Source organism: Felis catus, chromosome D4 (genome assembly GCF_018350175.1).
Source record: "Felis catus isolate Fca126 chromosome D4, F.catus_Fca126_mat1.0, whole genome shotgun sequence".
NCBI lineage: Eukaryota > Metazoa > Chordata > Mammalia > Carnivora > Felidae > Felis > Felis catus.
In genome coordinates this window covers 3005937-3021418 of record NC_058380.1, presented here as the reverse complement: position 1 = coordinate 3021418, position 15482 = coordinate 3005937, and the positions used below count along the sequence as shown (strand labels likewise).

Here is a 15482-nt window from a genome sequence, read left to right as displayed (position 1 = left end):
AGGTCATGATCTCGCAGCCTGTGAGTTCGAGCCCCGCGTCAGGCTCTGTGCTGACAGCTCAGAGCCTGGAGCCTGCTTCGGAGTCTGTGTCTCCCTCTCTCTGCCCCTCCCCCGCTCATACTGTCTCTGTCAAAAATAAACATTAAAAAAAATTTTTTTTAATTAAAAAAAATACAACCTAAGTACATCAGACAACTTGATAATTTTATTATTTATTCCAATTTTCATCTTTGAGAATACCACTGTAGGATTTATATGAAGTTTAAACTAGTTTCAATCATACTATGCAGACATGGAAAAGAAACAAGTATGACCCACATTAAAGGAGTGTAAAGACGATTCTCACATGAAGGGGATGCATACCTTACAAGTAAAATCTACAAGTACTCTACAGAACAACACAAAACGTTTAATACATATTTTTCTAAACTCAGCTAATAACAGAAACCATTTTCTTAATACCTAAAGAATGAAATCTCAAGAAGGAAAAGGAACACTTAAAAAACAACACAAGCCTCCTTTCAACTCAAACGTAGAAGAATTTTATAACCCAAACTCGAAGAATCCTTCTCCCCAGGACGCTTATAAAGAAAAATGGTTAAAGCAAAACTCAACAATTTCCAAAGTACTATCCACACAAAGCAGCAGCCATGTTTGAGAGTCCCCACTCCTCTCCAAGCATGATTTTAAAATGTTAAACCCTAAACCCAAAGAGCAGGTTTCTTTGTCTGGGCTTCTGTCTGCCGCCCATTCCCTGTCCCATCAGATACCTGATATAGTTTCAAACCCTATGCACAAATGATCCCTGAAATTAAGTTTCCTACTAACGAATGCAACGCAATCCCCATACTTTCTTTGCCCCAAATGATGGCATGAGTGTGGAGAAAGGAAGGGAGAGTTGAGGTTTCCGTCTTGATGCAGCGCACAGTTAGGTGGTGCCACTGGCTCAGACCCTTCTCGGCTGAGGAGCATCCTCCAGTCTTTCGAGAACTTTAAACAGGTTAGGTGCGGTATATATCGAAGTCTAACCTCCCTCCATCGGGTCCCCAGGTACCACAAGACATTGAGAAGGGTACGTACTCAGGCCCCGGCAGCTCCTGAGCACACGGATAATACGGGGCTGCACAGCCAGGGAACACACGAGCTTCCGAAGACTCTGACCACACCACATTGAGCCCAGCAAATTTGGGGACAAACGGTTTGACATCTGCTGACAACTTGATGCCCTGAGGGAAAAAAAAGGGGGAGAGGTGGTTAACTACAGACATTCTGAGGCAAGCCAAATGTGAACCAAAGAAACCCAAGAAAGCGGCTCGGTTCTAGCAGCCCCAGAAACGCTAATCCCAGTACCGTCCGTTGTTCAAATACCTCGCGCTCATAAAAATAATAATTTGTTCGCTAACAACTTCTCCCCCAACGCTTTTTATATTAAAAAAAAAAAAAGTATTCTACCAAATATTACAAAGGGCGGGGAGGGCAGGCAGTGAGAGCGGAAATAAAATCCCATCCAGAACACGTAGTGAGGACAACTGACAGCGCCCCCTTCGCTCCCACCCGCAGTGCGGGGATTCCGACCTCTCTCCGCCTGAGTCCGGGAGAACCCACAACCGCCCGCCAGCGGCCAACGGAAACACAAACGCACCGCGCAAGTTTACCTCCACCGGATTTCTCAAAAGTTACATAAAACCGTTGCTTTTCGCTCGGCGAACCATTAAGAGCTGTCTTGTGGGGACGCAGAGGCAGGCTTTGCTAGAAATCGTCCTAGCGCCCCACACCCTTGGGACTTGGACGTAAAACCCGCTCTTTCGGTTTCTTGAAGCGCACTAACATTGACTTCCGCGGACGCGCTTACAAACCACACTCTTCCCTTCGCGGCGGGCCGGCGGCGGCTACCGCTCCAGCGCACGTTCGCACCGCTACTGGAAGCCGGCCGCTCCCCTCCACGAGCGCGGCGAGGCGGCGCGGGGTCGCCTCCCCCTGGCACCCGGACGGCCTCCCTCCAGGGGCCGCGTCCTCCCCCGCTTAGGAGGCCGCCCCGCCGCCCCAGTGCGGGCGCCGTCCTCACCTCGCCCGCGGGTTCCCGCGGCCCCTCCGACGCCATGGCGCACGGCTCGGGGGAGACCCTGCCCTAGAAGCCAGCAGCCGCCCCGTCGGCAGGTGGCACGGACGCGCCGCGCTCCTCCTCCCCGCTTTTCCGCCTTCGGAGAGGACGCCGGGAAGCGCGTCACAGAAACGCGCCCGGCCCCGCCCCGCTCCCGGCCGGAAGTGCGCAGGGCGGCGGCTGCGCAGGGCCCGCGTGGAGCGGGGCGGGGCGGGGCGGGGGACACCGGAGGTGGAGGAAGGGGCCGCGTACCACGTGGTGTGTGGGGCCGAGGAAAGCACGGACTTCCAGCACCCGGGAAGTGAGCACGGAAAATCAGTTCACGGCTGCCGCGTTCCTTCCGGCGGACAGCCGGTGACCGCGAGGAAAGGAGTCAGGGAAAGTGGCGTGGTGTGGCCGTGGCGGGCGCGGGCGGCCTGGGGGTTGGGTTGGGCACCACCCCCCCACCCCCCCCCGCGGGCTGTCTGGCCAGTAGGGGTTAATTAGGAGCCCAGCCGCAGGTTTGCTGCCCCCAGTAAGGACGCTTGGGTTCGCGGACCAGCAGGAATTTAAGGCGGGAAATGGGGACGGCTAGGTTCACCAGGTTTGGGCCTAGGAACTGGCAGCCACCACTGCTGGAGGCGGAGGCCGGTGTCCCCTCTCACTCTGTAGCGTTTGGTTTACCACAGGGCAACAAGGCTCACACAGCAATTCTGTCATCTTGCTTGCTAACCCTGGGCCCCCAGGGGCAGAAAGGAGTTCTAGGCTCTGCTCAGCACCACTGGTAGGCTTTGCAGTCCTCATCCATGTACGAAGACAGAGGAGCAGAGGGACCACCAGACTGTCATCTCAAAGTGTTCCCCAGCACAGCAAAGATAGTGTGTGTTTGCATTCACCCTGGAGTACCGTAGCAGCTAAAGGCAATTTGACAGACACAACATGTATCTGGAATAAAAGGTGTTTCACAGTGCCTTTCAACTTTAAAACTGCGGTGATATTTTCTGGGGAGCATTACGCCTACTTGGTAAATGGAGCCGAACAGGATTCAGTGGTTTCCCTTAAGGCCACCAGATGGGACAGTTCTTAGACACATTGGACCGTTCTCCAGGAACTAAACTAACAGCAGAGCAGTGAAATCTAATGTCTCTATGAAACTTAGTCCTGCTTTTTAAGTGAACTCATGGTACCCTTATCAAACCAAGCCTTTTTAAACCCATTTAATATTTCTTTACATTTATCTCCTCCAGACCAACATTGTAAAACTGAAATCATCTAACCACCTCAGTAGACACAAATTAACCTTAAGAAAAACCCCTTGGGGCACCTGGGTGGCTCAGTTAAGCCTGACTCTTGATCTCTACTCAAGTCATGATTCAAGGTTCATGAGATCAAGCCTCCTCCCCCACCCCCTCCCCCCTGACAGCCAGGAGCCTGCTTGGGATTCTCTCTGTCCCTCCCCCATTGGCACTCTCTCTCAAAATGACTGAATAAACATTAAAACAAAAATTGTTTTAAATAAACAAACCCCAGTAAATAAATGCAACATATAAACTTTATTTAACAAAAATAACAGGCAAAGTCAAACAGGCACTTATATTAAGAGAAAAACTGACTAGAAGAAATTTATCTTGAATACCTTACAGTAACCTACTTGCAGTTGCATTTAACTGAGCTCTGTTGCTGTGAAGAATACAGCTTATGCACAGGTATGGATGAACGATTTGTACATTTTTCAAGTATTCACTGAATACTACCTTATATACACATATACATTAAATTTGAAAAAGATTTAATTGACGATCCCCAGATAGACTTCATTTTTGTTGTTCTTTTGGAAGAGGTCGTCTAAAGAGAAGAATATGTGGTTCTGTGGAAACAAAATATTTTATATAATTTTAATACAATACAGTTAATTTTCATTCACTAAATCCAAAATTCAAATTCTGAATTGAACCAAAATAAAATCAATCCACGATCAACTGTTACTTATTGAAGTATCCGAAATACATTTTGCTTCAAGTCACTGTCAACTGTAAACAGAAAACAAGCTGATAATGTCAATATTCCCCTCCATGTTTTTTTAATTATACCTACCCTGGAGAAAGAGACGCTAACTAAGTAGAGAAATCACTTTGAAGAAAATGGTTCCTACCTTTAGAATCTCCATTCCGGTGGAAAAGAGAAAGGTTACCTCTCTCCATGGGAAAAAGACACCGAATACCAAAATCAAAACCCACCGGCCTGTAGAAAGTACAGATCCCTGGGACCCATTCCCAAAGGTTGTTTCTTTGTAAGTGGGGGCCCCGGGTTCCCTAGTTCCCCAGTTGCTCTGGTATTAGCTGGAGAAAGAGCTTTTGAACTGGGATACGATTAAATGCCCCAATCCTTTAATTCAGTTTCTGATGATGCTACTGCTGATTTGCTTCGACAAGCAGAAAACAAGACTGCTCTAGTTTCACCTAATTCAGCTGCTATAGTATGCCTTCAAATTTTGTCGAAAGCATCAGAAGTTGTTTAAGTTAGATTTATTAGTAACACAAAGGTAGAATTTAGCCCCACAAGTTTTACTTTACCATCTCATATCTGGAAAACCCCACACATCAACACAAACACTCATAATGCACCACACACATAGCACAGTTCACTATGTTATCTAATTTCATCTTAATGTGGTAGATAATAATTATCCCTTACTAGAAGGCTAAACAAAAAGACAAATCAAAATCACTTCAAATTGCATTAACTTCTATGCATAGAACTTGAGGACACTTTAAAGTATCTTAAAATAAGTTCCTGGTTTTCAAAGGCAGGGGTGGGAGGGAACACCAGAATTATATACTCCTGGCAAAATTAGATACTATTAATAACAACACATTAAAAAAAAAAAGACATTTTAAAATAAAACAGAATTGCCTATTTGTTTCTACTCCTTATCTTTTTGCAGGTAGAATAACGTGTCACTTTCACTCATGTTGGAAATTCTTTCTAGGGAGGAAAGCAATCGGCCATTCAAACTTACTGGTTACTTTGGGATTATCACTCAGTATCAAATATTACTCAACAATTTTCCACAAGTGCAACCCTACTATTTTATCTGTTAATGCCTTCCTAAATGGCAGAACTTACCCGGCTCATGGATCATGTAGTGGACCCAGCCTAGACTCTGCTGGACACCGAGTCTCCTCCACTCCTCTTCAGACATCAGATGGGTTTTTGGTACTTGTTTGGAAAGTTCTCTGGGTAGCATGACATGCCTGTTAAGATACAGCCAAGAATTAGTAAATACACCTTTCCTACAATTATGAGCACTTTAGAAATACATTTTCAGGATACTCAAAATCTGAGTTCAAGATAAAGATTTTTCAAGCAACTCTTGTTATGTTACCGTTGGCATCAATCTTCAGAACCATCTAATATCTCTAATTCTGACTTCTGACGGCCTATGTTCAAAATAGGGAGAGAAGAATATATGGTCGAAAAGCAGAAGACATTTTTTTAGGACTCCTCTTTTCTTCTCCAAGAGACTGCTTGCTACTTGTCCCCATGTTCTTCAGGAACAGAAGCCCCATACCTGAAATCAGGCTCATGGTTCTCCAAAACATCCCAACCAGCCCTACAGCTACCTCTGAGGACTTAAATCCTGGCCAATAGGGTGTAAGGAAAAATATGCCACTGATGGAAACTGTCTTCAAAAGGGAAGAACGTGCCGAACTCTTCCTTGTTCTTTCCTGTTGGTTATGAAGCCGACTGATGTGATCAGGGAGCCAGAGAAGCCATCTAAGACCACAGAAGCCTTGTAAATTGGAGATGGTTTCTGACTGTAGAACGGCCGTCCCAGACCCATGCAGCCTTTACAGAAGAGGGAAAAAAACTAATTTGTGAATTTGGGTTTCCCACTACTCAACGTTATAGATTTGCAGTACACACAAGTCCTTATGTACTCTAGAAGTTTTTTCCAAATCCAAGTCAAAAACAAACCCAAGTCCCACATATACATGTACCTGACGACCTTACACAACGACCTTCAGTTTTCCATAAGTTACAGACTTCTATCCAGATGACCTATATCCAAAACTTACTAAGTTTTTTCAGGAAGGCTTGCAATACTCTCCGATGTCAAACCATCAAGAACATAATTGTAACTTCACATAACTTAAGAACAAATGTGCACCCTGCTTAATTACAGTAAAAAAATCTTTATAAACCACCATTCCCAGCAGCAGTAAAGTTGCACAGTCATCCATAACCACGTTTCTTGACCCGTGTAAAATGTCTACCACCTGAGTCCGTGGGCCAGGTGGGGTGAGAAAGGTGCAATCTGGTCAGTGACCCTTTTCCGCAGGGGAGAAAACGGAACCCCTAGCCCATTAGCACTCAGTCATCAACTTAAGTCTGTGACTGGTGAATTAAATACCCGTTTCGTATTATTTACCAAAAAGAAATGAGCCTCAAAACAACTGTGTTGCCAGACCTGCCACGAGGCTGCTGAACCCAATTATGCTCTTTTTACCAGTGCCAGTGAACCACAGTTGACCCCTGAACAACACGGGGTCAGGGGCCCTGACCCCCTGCGCGGTTGAAAACCCACAGGTAACGTGAGGCCCCCATACTTACTGATAGCCAACCTCTGACCCGAAGCCTTCCTGCTAGTACAGCCAGCCAATAAACGTGTCTTTTGTGTTACCTCGAAATGCTGCTTTAACAGACACGTTCAAGGCTCTACAAAATGTCGTCTCCGCCTTCTACAGCAACGGCTGTTACATTTCTCCCAGAGAAGCGCAATGTAGCCACGCTACGCACAACCACGGAATCGTGTCCCCGCTGACCCGGCCGGAGTCACAACCGCGGGAACAGGCTGTTTCCGGCCAGGTAACACCGGGCGGTGGAAGCAGCTTCACCGAGAGAACTGCGGCTGACTGCACAGGGACGCTTCCCAACTCCGTGTGAGAAAATACTGCCGAAAGCCAACGTTCCCTTCCCGACCGCGGGCGCGGGGGCAGAGGCCAAGGCCAGGTACGCGGGAGGCTCTGAGCAACAAGGCACGGCCGAGGAGGGCGGACGGCCGACTGCCGACAGGACCTGGTCTGCAAGTCCAGGCGCAGAGGAGCCTCAGCATAAGGAAACTAGGAAAAGCCACGTCTGTACCTACAGCACAAACCAAACCCCCAACAGACCCAATTTGCCGCTGCCCTCTCCCACCACGAACCGCTCGGCTAACTGGGGTACGAGCCTGGGGGGGGGGGGGTCTACCTTGCGCGGTGCTCCTCACTAACCGCGCCGGGGTCCGGAAACCGAGGGCGGAAGTACCGCCCCGAGTCCCGGAAAGTACCTTCCCCACTTGGGGCCCCCCGGTGCAGGACACCCCGTCCCAGCCCCGATCGCCCGCCGTCGGACGCCCGCAGCGCGTCACTGCACGTTAGGCCCACGCACCACGGGAGAACCGTGTCCGTGCTCTTCCTCTACACAACTGGGCGGGCAGACTTCAAATCGAAGTGTGGCAAGAAAACCGCATTTTCTAGCCGGGGCAGGAATGACTAATCGGCAGAGCTGCCCAGAAACACGCCCCGTTTTTCCCCAGAAAACACATTTCTAAGACCCAGGAGAGCGGAGAAACACCGACTGGAGGCCAGCCGCCGCGGGGCCCCCCCGAGCCCCGCCCCCGAGCCCCGCCCGGAGGGTGCCGGCCCCCCGCACCGCCACGGCCGGAAGTGCCGAGCGCCTCCCAGCCGCTGCGTCCTCGCTGCTCGTCCCACCGCCGGGGGGAGTCCGGGCGCGTCTCACGGCGACTAGGGAGCCGAAGGCCCCCCTGGCCGGCACACCGAGGCCGCGGGACACGGCCTTGACTAGAGGGAGGGGTAGGCGCCCTGCCGCCTGCCCCGGTCCGCCGAACCCCGACCCCCCAGCCAGGCAGCTCGTCCCCTGGCCCGCTTGGCCTCCTCGCCTCCGCGAACAAAGGGCGGAGGCCGGCGGGCCGCACGCGCCCGCCCGGGCGGGGGCGACCCGGCCTCGACCCCGGCCCCCCGTCCTTCAACCCCGGCCCGACCCGACCTCCGACCTCGGGCCCCGACCCGAACCCCGGCCGCCGCGCTGCGACCCCGACTTCGGTTCCGCCCAGAGCCCGGCCGGCTGGCCCCTCACCGGTACTCGTAATGCTCGTCGAAGTACTTGTCCGAGTAGTAGATCTGCTTGTGAGCCATCCTGCGGGCGGGCGGGAGCGACGGGGCTCGAAGAGCGGGCGCAGCAGGACCACACGTCCACGTCGGGCCAAGCCAACGACTCGACTGTGACCAACCGACCGCAGGCCGAACGCTCCCGGTTTGAATCCGACAGCCCACCGCTGATTGGACGGAGGCGTCGGCCAATCACGCTTCGCGCAAACCGCCGGGAGGCGAGACCGGCTCACAGCCTATCGTCACCCCCCATCCTAGGCGTTGGCTCCCATGATGAGCCAATCAGAGACCTGTTGCGAGGTCGCTCCAGGGAAGAAGTGGATGATTGGCAAGACGTGGGGACGAAAAGCTCCCCGAAGGAAAGGGGCGTGGCCGAGGAGGGCGGAGCCGGGATGTTAAAGACCGCAGAGCGCGTGCGCAGAAGTTTAGAACGTTCCAGGTCCGCCGAGCCGTTGGGGTGGGGAGGGTCGGCGCGAGGGGTGAGGTATCGCGGGGCTTGACGAAGCGCGGTGGGGTTGCGCGCCTAGCGTCCGCCTTCGCGCAGGCGCAGTCTGGGCGGCCCGAGAAGGGCTTTGGAAGCGTGGGAGGTGAGGCAGTCCGGGCGTGGGGAGGGAGGGGATCCAGCTTCCCGGCCGCCGCGGGCCTGGCCTCGGGACCGGGAGGTAACGGCGCCCGCGGCGGGCGGCCGTGGCCAGGCCCTGGGCGGCGCGGTCCGGAGCCCACGTCGGGCAGACTGAGGTCGCCGGAGGAAGTACGCGGACCCGTGAACCCGCTGTCTGTAGGTGGCAGAGCGACCTCGTGGTGACTGACGCCTCGCCTTCCGCACCCGGCACACGCCCTGCGCTTCGGGACCGGTGTGGATCGCCGCTGGAGCAGGAGCATCGGCGGGCGCAGGGCGGGGATCCCACCCGGTCCGGCACCTGCTGGTGCCCCCGCCGCCCACCTGCACGCCGCACCTGCTGGGTCCCGCCCCTGCCCAGGGCCTCTGCGGGCCACCTGTGCCCTGCACCGGGCGAGCATCCGGAGGCCTGAATAATTGGGGGTAATGAGGTGCGGTGATGGTGAAGATGTGATAAACCGTCACGGGAGGTGGACAGGGGGACCTCTGACTTTCTGGCCGAGCCTAGGAATGAGTAGCTTTCTAGGAGATTTATTTTTACAGAGACGTATTGAGGAAAATTTTAGGTGGAAAAGTGGAATAGTATAATCACGTCCGGGGTACCAGTCACTGAGCTTAGCGGTTAATGTTCTGGCCATCTTGTTTCACGTACTCCCCTCTTCCTTTTTTCCCTGCACATCTTTAAGGAGAGTCCCAGGTATAACGTCATTTCGCTTTGAAAGGGTGCTTTTGAGTATATCGCTGTATTTATGGGGTAGGTCTTAAGAAAAACTTTAAGAATATTTAGCACCATGCCACTATTACACTTATATAATTCTTATGATCCTCTGAGGGCTGGTTTAGAGTCACATTTCCCTGACTGTCTCCCTTTTGACCTCCACATCCAGACCTGGGCCCCAACATGCAATTTGGTTGGATCCATCCCTCACCCCCCCCACTCCCCCCCCCACACACAAGGTGACCCACCATCCTTTATAATAGAGATTTCAATGAGAAAGCAGGCCATTGGTGCCTGCGGAACAGCAAGCAGTCTGGATTTGGGTAACTGCTTCCTTGTGGTGTCCTTTACCTTTTTCCCTTATAATTGTATTTAGATCCAGGTGAAAACAACACCAATAACTACTTGTCCAAATCCATTTAGCAAGTAAGTGGCAGACACTGATTTGAACCCCAACTGTCAGACTCCAGAGTTTGGCCTCTTAACCACTACTGTGCACTGTCAGGGACCTGCAGGTGGAAACCCAGTATGTGCTGGGAATGTAGAATGCAGAGGTCAAGGGAAGGAAGGCCATGGGACGTGAATCTGGGAGGATCGATGTCATAGACAAAAACAGCCCCAGAGATGTCCATATCCCGATCCCCGGAACCTGTGGATATGTTACCTTGTCTGAGATGGTGCGATGACCCTGCGTTATAGTGGCTGGTCCAGGGGTATCGCGAGGGTCCTAACAAGGGAGGCAAGAGGGCCAGAGGAGGAGCTGTCCCAGAAGGAGAAGTCAGAGTGGCATGAACGCAGGTGGCCCCTTGAGCCTGGAAAAGGAATGGGTGGCTTCTCCCCGAAAGTCCCAGAAAGAACACAGCTCTACAGACTCCTTGATTTGAGCCCAGTAAAACCTATTTCAGACTTCTGATCTCTGTTACTGTCAGATAATAAATTTGTGCTGTTTTCAGACACTAAGTTTGTTGTAATTTGTAAAAACAGCAATAGAAAACTAACTGAATTGGGCCAGACTGGGAGGGGATTCTTGGACTCCTTGCTGATAAGTTTGGGCATTTTGATGACTGTGGGGTGGCTGATGTTCTCAGCAAGATCAGGTCAGATGAGATGTGATAAAGGTAACTGGGAGGTATGGGGGGATGGGGCGGAAGGAACCCTCACCAGGGGCTCCCCGTTAGAAAGAGACTTCGCTTGAGAGGAAGAGGGAAGCTACTGTACCCTGCTCATGGACTGAGCACAGTGACAAAGAGGTCAAGGGCAAAACTAGCCCGTCGGTCCATGTTCAGTCATTCAGATCAGGCAGTGTGCTAAGAGAGCCTTCCTCCTGGGGAATGCATTCTTTCTTTCGACTGCTCCAGTTATTAACTGCCTGTCTAGAAGGCACCGTACAATTGGCATAAACATTTTTTTCTTGGTCCCTTCTGGGCCTCCGCATCAATCATATGAAGGACAGCAGTACAAGTACAAAGCCTGCCTTGACCCCAATTTCCCGTTCTAAACAAGCTGTAATTTTAAATGTACATATTATATGAAAAGCAGTTATTCACCACATCAGTGGAAGACGCTTCCAATGATCAAGTCTGTGTGTAAGTAGGATTAAGTATATTATTTAAAATACGAGTTTCTCTCTGTTCCACTAATACAAGCACAAGGTCATGACCTCATTCAGGACCGACAGCACATGGAACAAAGCTCAAGTTTGAGCTCTGAATGCTTACTCTCCATCATCCTCTTGACTTTTCTGTGAATAATTATACATGAGAAAGCATCAGATTGCATATGCCAGCTTCAGCGACCGCACACACTGCTGTTCAGTGTTAGTGTACTTTTGAATATAATTCTCAATTCCCACCAAACTCCTAGCGCTCTTCCTAGGAAGTTTTATCCCATTTATCTTTGACAATTAAAGAAGTAAAAAATATTTATTAAAAGGAATAAGGTGTCTGTTCTTTCCTTTCTCAACAATCCTGTATCACAGATTTAACCACTGATTTAAACACCATGGATTATCCACATAGACTTTTTTGTACACTTAATACAGACGTATCAGTGTCAGAATTAGGGACTCCTCTGTACATCCTTAGTTTGTAATATTCTTTATAAATATAATAAATTCTTTATAAATACAATACTACTTTATAAAATATTCAACAGTTTGTTTTTTCACCCCCTGGGACTCCGGTAACATGAATGATCACTTCCGGGATCTTGTTGAGGCCTTCAGTGTTTCGTTGAAAGGGTGTTCAAGACTCTCCTTCCATCAGTGCTGGCCCTTCCTGGTCTCTGTTGACTCTTCTGCCTGAGGGAGCTCCGCAGGGCTCAGTCCTCGGCTGCCTGTGGTTCTGCCGAGTTTTGCCGCGTGGATTTTGCGACTCTGTTAATTGGTTGCACTTAAGATGGCTCTGTCTCCATGGCAAGTAGACCATCTTATTAGGTGACGTCCCTCCTTGTCTTGGTAATTCTCTTTACTCTGAAGTCTGCTCCGTCTGATACGAATATAACCTCTTCAGCCTTCCTTTCAACAGGGTGTGTATCCTACAGCTTTTTCCATTCTTCTACATTTAACCTACCTATATCTTTCTATTTGAAGTGAATTTCTTGTAGGCACCGTATAGTTAGGTAAACTATTTTTATCTATTTTCCATCTCTTAATTGGTATTTAAGGCCTTTCACACTTCATGTAATGACTGACTTTCGGCTTTAAGTCTGCCATTTTATTATACTTTCTACTTGGTGTCTGTCTTTCCTTCTTTACTGTTCTGCTTCCCCTTTACTTTCTTCTTGTACTGGCTCAAGAAACAAAGAAACACCGAAGGTTCCTATATCCATTACACTGAAGCAGTAACTAAAAGTCTTCTAAAGAAAACACTGGACCCACACGACTTTGCAGAAGAGTCTGTTCTATCAGGCAAGAAAATGTTGATTGAAAAACCAAACGTGGACAATATGAGAAAGGAAAGTAATGCCCCTCTCACACAAACAGATACATGTTAACACCCTAAGTAAAATGCTGGTCAACTGCACCCAACTGCATTTTTAAAGACAGCCTGCCATCCTACAAATGTAAAGGTAGAGTAATATTAGAAATGTTAGAAAATTAGCAGCACAAAGGAGAAAAAAGATGCTCCTCTCCAACATGCAGAAAAAAAAAAATTGACAAATTCATCATGCTTTTAGAATATAAACTTAGTAAACTCACCACTCACTGGTGATACCTCTCTTAGTGATCAAAGTAGGAGGAAGCTTTGTTAACCTCACAGAGACCGCTATAAAAAACATTTAACAGAATTCTTACGAAGAAATATCAGAAGTATTCTCTTTAAAATTTCCCATTATCTCCAATTATATCGAGCAATGTGCTGGAAGTCAGAGCCAGCACGATAAAGGAGAAATTGAAGTTACAGTAATTGGAAAGGAAGATCTAAAACTTTGCAACTGATACACTTATCTTTATATCTGGATGTAAGATCAATGCATAAGTCAATTGTATTCCTACCTACCAGAGCAAATAACTAGAAGACATGCAAAAAGAAATATGATTACATTAGCATCAAATGTCACAAACTGGGGATAAGCCTAAGGGGGAAAAAAAAACAACATAAAACACAAAGTCCTGATAAGCAAAATTGTGAACCTTTAAGAGAGAAAAAGACACGTGACTGGAGAGATACAGCGTGTTCATGCTTGGGAAGCCATAATGTGGTTAAAACACAAATTCTCTCCAAACTGATCATAATGTCAGTCTAATTGCAATAAAAACACCACATTCAGAGAATAAGTTCCTTGGATGAGAAAGGGGCCAAGAATAGCAAAGACACTTCACTGGACTCTGTTGATGCAAACTGACCAAAAAGCACTCTAATAAAAGAAGAAAACACTTATTTGAGCCCAGATTAGGACATCTGTCTGGGAAATGTGATCTTCACAGGGAGGACACTGCCCTGGTGAAGGAACAGTTTTTACATGGCTATATGCTTTTTTGCATAAAGATCCACAAATCAATATGTCAGAAGTACATTCTTGCAAGGTTCAAAAAAAGACTATAGATTAATGCGTAGGCAGGAATCATGAATTTTATTTAACGTCATGGAAAGTAGGGAGTAAGAGCACTGTTTGTTTTGGGGGGGTTGTTTTTGTAGAGAGGGAGAGGGAGTGTGCAGGGGAGGGGCAGAAGGAGAGAAAGCCAAGTAGGCTCCCTAAAGAAGGCTCAATCCTACGACCTTGGGATCATGACCTGAGCTTAAATCAAGTCCAACTTCAGCTCAGGTCATGATCTCACCATTCATGAGTTCACGACACATGTCGGGCTCTGTGCTGACAGCTCGAAGCCCGGAGCCTGCTTCAGATTCTGTGTCTCCCTCTCTCTCTGCCCCTCCCCTGGTTGCACTCTGTCTCTCTCTCTTTCAAAAAAAAAAGAGTTGGACACCTAACCAACTGAGCCACCCAGGTGCCCCGCATTGATCAATTTCTTTTATTTTTTATTTAAAAAAATTTCTTTTTAAATGTTTATTTATTTCTGAGAGAGAGAAAGAGCACAAGCAGGGGAAGGGCAGAGAGAGAGGGAGACACAGAATCCGAAGCAGGCTCCAGGCTCTGAGCTGTCGGCACAGAGCCCGATACTGGGCTCGAACTCACAAACCATGAGATCATGACCTGAACCCAAGTCGGCCCCTTAACCGACTGAGCCACCCAGGCGCCCTGATCAATTTCTTAAGGACAAGATGTTCCTCAGGCTAGTCATTCACACAAAGCGGATGGACAATGCACGCTTGAGGAGCCCTGGACCAGTCATTTGGTTTAAACAAAGTTTATGTACAGTCATGCTGACTTAGAAACCTAAAATGACTTCCCTTGTCTTTCAGGCCTTTAGAGAGTTTTTCTGTCCTCAACTCTGACAGAGATCGTGATCTATGAAGAAACTGTGATCATGAAGACTGTGGCAGTAGCTCATAGAAACTGCGACACCATGGTACAAAGTAGACCAGCTGCCTTGGGGACGAGCCAGGCAGCCCAGGGTGATGTTCCCCGCACCCGCAGTCACGGATAGCCTTCACCATTCTGGGGACGTGCTATTTCACTCCAGTTGGCTAAATTTTACTCATAAACACTGTATTTAATCAGACTTCAACCTTTCTTTTTTTGTACCTATGACTGACTTTTTTAGAATTATGAATATAAGTGGTACATATGGTAAAAGAGATGAAAAGGTATTAGTAACCGCAGCCTTAAGGATGAGTCAAATAAAAAAAAAAATGCAACAAACTGAAAGCGCCGTGGACACTAAAGAACAAATCAGCGAGCTAGAAGATCGGGTTGGGTAGCAGTCCAGGGAAACATCAGGAAAAGACAAATGATAGATATGATAGATATGACAGATGATAGATATGAGGTAATTGCCATGAGGAGTCCCAAAGGGGGAGAAAAAATAAACAGAGAGCAGCAAATTCCAGTACAAATAATGTCAACCCCCCAGTTTTAAAGAAGATAAAAGACTTCAGGCTGGAAGGGCTTGTAGATTGCAGAACAGTGTCGATAAGAAAATATGACCACAAAGGGGCGCCTGGGTGGCTCAGTCGGTTGAGCGTCTGGCTTCGGCTCAGGTCATGATCTTGCTGTTGGGGAGTGCAAGCCCCGCGTCAGGCTCTGTGCTGACAGCTCAGAGCCTGGAACCTGCTTCCGAGTCTGTGTCCCTCCTCTCTCTCTGCCCCTTCCCCACTCATGCTCTGTCTCTCTCTGTCTCCGAAATAAATAAACATTAAGAAAATTTTAAGAAAATATAACCACAGAGAAACTATAGTGCATTCAGGAACACCAAAGACAAAATAAAGTTCTAGGAGCTTCCAGAGAGAAACCAGACCGCTCCTACAAAGCAACGAAGGATGCACAACGCCAGTC

The 15482-nt window shown here is 48.7% G+C and overlaps 2 protein-coding genes and 2 long non-coding RNA genes across 13 annotated transcripts in view; 2 read left to right on the top strand and 2 right to left on the bottom strand.

Annotated features, from left to right (window-relative positions):
• SECISBP2 (SECIS binding protein 2) overlaps positions 1-2223 on the bottom strand; it is a 40993-nt gene extending 38770 nt beyond the window's left edge. For 8 of the 10 annotated variants that reach the window (XM_023243228.2, XM_023243231.2, XM_045043227.1 and 5 more), the window contains exons 1-2: positions 2066-2223; positions 1081-1226 (exon numbers count right to left, since the gene is read on the bottom strand). In XM_023243228.2, coding sequence (XP_023098996.2) covers positions 1081-1226; positions 2066-2101 — 182 coding nt within the window. In that variant the 5' untranslated portion in view covers positions 2102-2223. Of the gene's footprint in view, positions 1-1080; positions 1227-1642; positions 1999-2065 lie in introns of those variants that run through there. The other 2 variants (XM_023243236.2, XM_023243235.2) reach the window with 2 other exon arrangements.
• Positions 2120-3050, top strand: LOC111557549. Its single transcript, XR_002737685.2, has 2 exons — positions 2120-2402; positions 2770-3050. It is a non-coding gene; the product is annotated as an uncharacterized LOC111557549 (long non-coding RNA).
• A 564-nt stretch (positions 3051-3614) lies between these two features.
• On the bottom strand, positions 3615-8414 carry CKS2 (CDC28 protein kinase regulatory subunit 2). Its single transcript, XM_003995316.6, has 3 exons — positions 8219-8414; positions 5207-5334; positions 3615-3947 (listed from the first exon to the last, which is right to left on the bottom strand). The coding sequence occupies exons 1-3, from the start codon at positions 8275-8277 to the stop codon at positions 3895-3897; spliced, it is 240 nt and encodes a 79-aa protein (XP_003995365.1). The 5' UTR covers positions 8278-8414; the 3' UTR covers positions 3615-3894.
• A 285-nt stretch (positions 8415-8699) lies between these two features.
• On the top strand, positions 8700-10547 carry LOC123381646. The gene is made up of 2 exons (XR_006588925.1): positions 8700-8837; positions 9033-10547. It is a non-coding gene; the product is annotated as an uncharacterized LOC123381646 (long non-coding RNA).
• Positions 10548-15482: the final 4935 nt, after the last annotated feature.